This window comes from Primulina tabacum, chromosome 12 (genome assembly GCF_025594145.1).
Source record: "Primulina tabacum isolate GXHZ01 chromosome 12, ASM2559414v2, whole genome shotgun sequence".
Classification (NCBI taxonomy): domain Eukaryota; kingdom Viridiplantae; phylum Streptophyta; class Magnoliopsida; order Lamiales; family Gesneriaceae; genus Primulina; species Primulina tabacum.
The window spans coordinates 37512371-37519098 of record NC_134561.1 but is presented as its reverse complement, the minus strand read 5'-3'; the positions used below and the strand labels follow the sequence as shown (position 1 = coordinate 37519098).

Genomic DNA, 6728 nt, shown 5'->3' with positions numbered 1-6728 from the left:
TGAAAAGCACTTGATATGAGTTCATCTCGACAATCAAATAGATTTGAAATCCACGACTTCAAATATCTTAATCAAACTATATTTTGAGTGACGATGGATTTCAAATCTCTCGATCCAACCATACCCTCAGTGAGAACGACTTTATATTTTTATTGACATACAAAAAATTATGGATCACTCAATATCTTATTTCTTTAACATATTTTCATACATTATTAAAAAAAAACACATTTTCATAAAATTTATAGGAAAAAACAACTAATTAATCATATCATACTTAAAAAAGTACTAAGAACACATCTTTGACATTATCACGAAACCTGATCTACTTGAATTTCTTCTGCTCGATCCCATGACTACTGCAATGTGGAGAGAAGAAGCAGATAAGATTTACCGTAAATTAACGTAAATATCACCAAACAGACAATATTAATAAATTCTGCATGATCATCCACAAAATTCAAATCAATTTTGGTCGTTTTTCTTGATTTCCCATTCTCGAAGAGCAGCTGAAATGTAACTCAGCCCCAGTAAATTCTCTGGAGAAGAAGAAGCTTCTGCAAGCGGCAATGGAGTCGCCGAATTACTTTGCTTGAAATTAAGCTTGCAAGAGCTGCAAGTTATTTGCAGTACAATGGAGTTCATTTGCTTCCTCGCGTGTTCTTTCAGAACTTGCGCCTTTTCCAACTCCTCTAAGGCCTGTTGCCGGATCCTTTTCGCGTTGGCGAATTGCTGCTCCGCCACCTCAATCTGTCTCCTCGCCTCTTCCGCGTAAGCTTTCTCCGCCACGGCTACTCTGAGGTGCTCCTTCGCCAGCTCCGCCAGCCTCGCGGCCGCTGAATTGAGTTTTTCACTAGTACTGCTGCTTCCCCTCGGCGAGCATCGGTTGCCAACGTTTCTACGGTCATCGGCTTCGTTCTTTTCTATGTTCTCCGATGACCCAATCGAAAGCTGTAGCTGTGTAGAGTGATCCTCGTCGAGTTTTCTCGAGTAATGATCGGGAATGTAGAAGGTGGCACTGGTGTTGCGTTCAGTGAGGAGCTGGAGTTCAAGATTCGGCTGGCGAGTGCAATTACTATTCATGTTGGTGGCCCCGCCGTTGGAGGGGCTGGGGCTCGACGCTGTTCGAGATAAACAAGCCGGCGGCGGGTGTAGACGGTGGCATTCCGACCGGAGCCGCCCCACGCTACAAGCATCTTGATGTTCGATGAAGCTCTCCACTCTTCAAAAATCAAGTACCAACTATAAACAATATATACATATATTGTATAACATTTCAAAATTTAAAAAATTAAAATAACAATACTAATCCCTAAAATACTATTGATATATTAGTATAAGAGAATGAGAGAGCTTTTGAATCAAAATTTGATTTTCACAAAAAGTAGATCTTTTTTGAGACGGTTTCACGAATCTTTATTTGTGAGACGGGTCAACTCTACCGATATTCATAATAAAAAGTTATATTTTTTCATGGATTACACATAAGAGATCCGCCTCACAAAATACGACCCATGAGACCGTCTTACACAAATTTTGTCTTTCACAAATTACCCGAAACATTTTCAACCGACTAAAATTTAAGAATTATTTCTCAGAAGCTCTCTCAAACACCATAGATCGTCGAAAAGCCTAGCAAAAGTCCATTTTCATCACTTGATGAAATGGTCACAAGAAACAAGGTGTTATTACATCAATTTGGTCTAATTGATATTCAAATTACACCCAAGAATTTTCCCTAAAAACATCATTATAACACAATTTTGTTCTCTAGATTATGCTTTATTTTATCAGTATCTTTAATCACTGAAAACCAATTTCCATTAATCATCAAATCTTTCGAGAAAAAAATAATTAATTAACAGGTGTCGAGTAGGAAGTGGGGTTTGAATTTTTTTAGTATTTCATAAGAGATATGAAAATCATACAAAATAAAATAATTAGAAGATCAAAACTCGTCCTAATCACATAATTATTTTATTTAAATTAAATTAAATATATCTCAACATAAAGAATATTATAAAATCATATATATAAACATAGATTATATATATATATATACACACACAAGTATGTCAAGCTTCCATGCATAAACACGTAAATGCTTCTAAACTATGATTTCGAAATAAATGGAATTGAAATAATCGATAATAAATTATGTTTCACATAAAAACACGGATTTGGATCCTCTACTGTATTGAAAAGACAACATTTGGAGCTCTGCATTTTTTACACGAGATGATCACGTGATCATCTCGTGTGATCATCTTGTGGACATCATATATGAGATAAATTCAAAAAATTATCAGATTAAACAAGATGATCATGCGATCATGTCGTGTAAAAAGTATATAATACTCAGTGCTATGTTTTCAACTCAGTCGAGAATCCAACACATTTTTGAAAGAAAAAAAAGCGAGAAAATATTTTAACTAAACTATCAGGAATTGTACCAAAAAACATTCTGCACAGAATACAATGTAAAAATCTATTGAAAAGACACAGTACTCGCAGATTTCGTTTCTGCCACAGAATCTTTAATGAGCAAGGTTATCGAGTTAAAAGGATCAAAGATTTGATGAAATTTCAAGAGAGAAGAACCTGGAAAACACACGGCCACAGTCGCAGGAATGCCCCCGAGTCCCACAGGTCTTGAGATGCGCCTTGAAATCGGACTGCACGGCGTAGCCTTTCGAGCATTTCTCACAGACCCATTGCTTGTGATTGCTGTGTTTCCGCCGGAAATGCTTCTTGATCCCCACCAGATCGCCGAGGGCGTGGCATGGATCGTGGTGCAGGCAGCTGGGCTCGGGGCAGACGAAGACACGCTTCCTAGCTATCGGAGTCTCGCGCTTCAGCAATTTCCATGGGACCTTGTGCCTTCTCCTATGCATCTGCAGATTCTGGTCACGTTGGAACCCTTGGTTGCAGATCTCGCACACGTATCGATCGGATTCAAGAAGGGTTTTTGGAGATAGTGACACCACTTCTGCATCTGGATCTATTAAAATAATAAAAAAAATCCAAAACACGAGAAATTATTAAAATATCACAATAATGAAAACCCTCGATTTCCTGAACTTGGGGAATCCCATAAAATTAGAAACTTTTATTACACACACACGGGCGATTTTTTTTTTAATTACCTGGTGTTCCTGCGGGTCTTCGTTTTCTTTTACTGATGCTTCCATCTTCTGGGGACAGGAATGGCTCAGAAGAAGGAGAAGGGTCATTAATGGAGCTTAACATTAATCAAATCGAAAAATGATTTAACAGTGTGGATTCCAAATGGATTATAGGCCTAAAAATGCAGCTAAAAGAGAATTATTACACTAATCAAGAACTGGGATTTCTGTTTTCTTGATTAAAGAAATCCAAGATTGGATGAAGATGGGGCTACTGAATATACAGCTACAACCATGGGAGAAAAGAAAAATAAAGAAAAGGCTCTTTCTTTCGGTAACATAATCAGCTTTAAGCTTTCAGCTCCAACTTTTTATAATATGCAAAAAAAAAAAATTATATATATCAATAAATTATATCTTTGTTTCTATCTTCCCCTCTTTAATCTTCAGCTTCATCAGGTTAGTTGTGGAGTCACCCTTAATAAAGAAAACCAATGAGAGAGAGATAAATAGTGTTGTCATCAATATTTATCTGTGAGATGACACTACAACAAAAACTCTAAAAGACAACAGATTAAAATCCATTTTCGTATGTCATTTAAAACTGTTGTAATTGACAGTGTTGTTGAAAGTGCATTCAACGACAACGGTTTTAAACGGTTGTCGTAGCTATCATATTGCGACAGTTTTTCAAAAATCGTCACCGTCGCTAATTAGCGACGATTTATGATATATCGTCGTTAAAATTAGCAACGGATTTTGACTAAGCCATTGCTCATTAGCGACGATTTATCTTACACCGTCGCTAGACATAATCCGTTGATAATTTTTTCAGTAAAATAAAAAAAACTTACTTTTATAATTTAATAAATCTACTAAAAAACTTGTAATCTGACTAAGCTAACAATATTCATGATCTTAACTAACACTTAGAAATTTACCAAGAATTGAAGGGAAAAAACTTACCTTAAATCGAAACTAAAATCGTCTAAAAAAGAAAAATTTATTGTAGATGTGAAGTGGTGTTGAAGAAATTGGACCGAAAACGCGAATATTTATAGATAATTAGTGATGGTTTTTGGTAAAACTGTCACTATTAGCTACGGTTGTTTATTAAACAGTCGCTAGTATATTAAAACGCAGCTATTTTGTTTAAACCGTCGCTATTTTAAAAATTGCGACGGTTTTAATAAAATCATGGCTAAATATTCTCTAAAATCGTCGCTATTTTAAAAATTGCAACATTTTTAATCGTTATTTTGAAAATTGCGATAATTTTAATAAAATCGTCGTAATTTTTAAAATAACGACAACTATTAGCGACGGTTTTTTTTTAAACAGTCACTCTTTAAAAAATTACGATGGTTTTATTAAAATTGTCGTAATTTTTAAAATAGCGACGATTTTAGAGAATATCTAGCCGTCGCAATTTTTAAAATAACGACGGTTCAAAAATCATCGCTATCAGCGACGATTTTTGTTTAAACTGTCGCTAAATATTCTCTAAAAATGTCGCTTATTAACAACGGGTCGCTAAAATCGTTGTCGTTTCTCCAAAAAAACACGGTAATCAACAAATGTTGGCTAAAATTGTTGTTGTTTGTCCAAAAAACACGTTAATTGACAACAGTTATCTAAAACTGTTATCGTTTGTCCAAAAAACACGCTAATCCACAATGGTTTTAACAAAAACCGTTGTCTATACAATGGTTTTTGTTAAAACCATTGTTAAAAGTAAAAACACAACGGTTTTTCAATAAAACCGTTGTCTTTTGAGTGTCGTTAAAGACATATTTTCTTGTAGTGTGAGTCAATCATGCTTATATTTATAATGATGATCAATATTTTTGACATAAAAAAATATATAATAGATAACCTAAATAAGATATATGTCTTACAAAATTAACTCATAAGACCGTCTAAAACAATTTTTTTTTGTAACAGGAGACCAATGAAAATATCGAAAAAAATATGAAAAAGTGATTAGAGTGATACTTCTCACAAAGGAACATTAATGACACATTGACTGTGATTATGATTTTTTAGGACATAGTAAATTCTGCATGCATATATATATATATATATATATATATGTTGATGTATATATTATGATATATACTGGAAGTGGCCAAATTTTTATATATGTACACATTAGGGTGGGGTGCTAATTTTTGTCATTTTCAGATATGTGCAGTACGTAGGACTAGCATCCGGTGAAATGACGGGTTTAGCCCTATTGATCATTATGTTTCATCACCAAAAATATATATTAATTGGGGTATATTATAATTTATATTATATAGAGCGTTTAAATATAATATGTTTGGATTAAAAATGTATTTGTTTAGTTGGACATCTTTATTATTATTATTATTATTATAAAACAAAAACTTGAGTGAGACGATCTCACGGGTCGTATTTTGTGAGACAGATCTCTTATTTGGATCATCCATGAAAAAGTATTACTTTTTATACTAAAAATATTATTTTTTATTGTGAATATCGATAGAGTTGACACATCTTACAGATAAAAATTCGTGAGACCGATTTACAAGAGATCTTCTCATCATCATCGTCATCATCATCATCATCATTATTATTATTACTATTCCTTTCTATAAATGTATCTAAGCAATGAATCAGAACATATGGTCTTTTAGTATATGCATCATCAATTTCTTTTTAAAAAATTTTCAGGTTTCAGTTTTAGTCATGTGAAATTGTATTTATGATCAACTTTAATCACTTTTTATTCAGGTACCGACATTACATTAGACATATAAGTGTTTTTTTTATGAAATGTCGTCGATTTCCAGTAGCACATCAGCTCTCTGACAACAAATCACTATAAATAAAAATAAGTACGAACTTATACAACAAAAACCGCAACTTGAAAACTTACCAGACTAAAACGTAGAAAATAATCAAATTGTAAGACCAAAATTGTAATATTTTTTTTAAAAAATAATTTAAAATGTTATTTTTACCATACTTAAAGAGAGATTTCATAATGTATGTTAAATATTTGATTCTACCCGAATTAGATGCTTATGCCTTGACGACATCAGCTCATTTTAAATTTTTTTTTTATGTACATGAAATATTTGAATTTGTAAGTGAAATAAGAGCCTAATGATACTTAATAATCACGACTGAGATTGATTATGTAAGAGCGAGATGTTGTTATAATATTGTCTAACGTACACTTATTCCCGTCTTACTACCTATATTTAATTACAAAAACTCCTGTAAAACTGTCTCACAGTTCAATTTTTTGAAACCGATCTTTTAATCGACCCGATTAATGATTTAATATTATTTTTCATGTCAATTTTTTCCTACTTTAGTTAATAAAGACCAAATCGACCTATCTCACAATAGAGTTACTTCATTAATTACATAAGATTGCAAATAGACCTATAGCAAACAATTCGATTCTCTCTAGTATAAATGACGCATACATTCCATGAGTATAATATTATAAGTTGCATATATATAATATATTTTTATTTCAAATAATTGAAATTTTTTTTATAATATGAGATTTTCAACTATTTGCTTTATTTCTGATTTCTTTATTTATATTTATATATAAATAAGTTT

The 6728-nt window shown here is 32.7% G+C and overlaps 1 protein-coding gene across 1 annotated transcript; it reads right to left on the bottom strand.

Moving 5' to 3' along the window:
- Positions 1–220: 220 nt before the first annotated feature.
- LOC142521320 (protein indeterminate-domain 14-like) lies at positions 221–3577 on the bottom strand. The gene is made up of 3 exons (XM_075624537.1): positions 3147–3577; positions 2602–3001; positions 221–1222 (listed from the first exon to the last, which is right to left on the bottom strand). Exons 1-3 carry the CDS (start codon positions 3247–3249, stop codon positions 466–468), a joined length of 1260 nt encoding a protein of 419 aa, XP_075480652.1. The 5' UTR covers positions 3250–3577; the 3' UTR covers positions 221–465.
- Between the last annotated feature and the right edge of the window lie 3151 nt (positions 3578–6728).

Excerpts from the sequence above, each read along its gene's own strand:
- LOC142521320 (XM_075624537.1), bottom strand. The coding sequence starts at position 3,249 with ATGTTAAGCTCCATTAATGACCCTTCTCCTTCTTCTGAGCCATTCCTG. Across the intron at positions 3,002-3,146 it reads AAGACCCGCAGGAACACCAG|ATCCAGATGCAGAAGTGGTG; the intron begins GTAATTAAAAAA and ends TTATTTTAATAG. Across the intron at positions 1,223-2,601 it reads TGTGGCCGTGTGTTTTCCAG|AGTGGAGAGCTTCATCGAAC; the intron begins GTTCTTCTCTCT and ends TGATTTTTGAAG.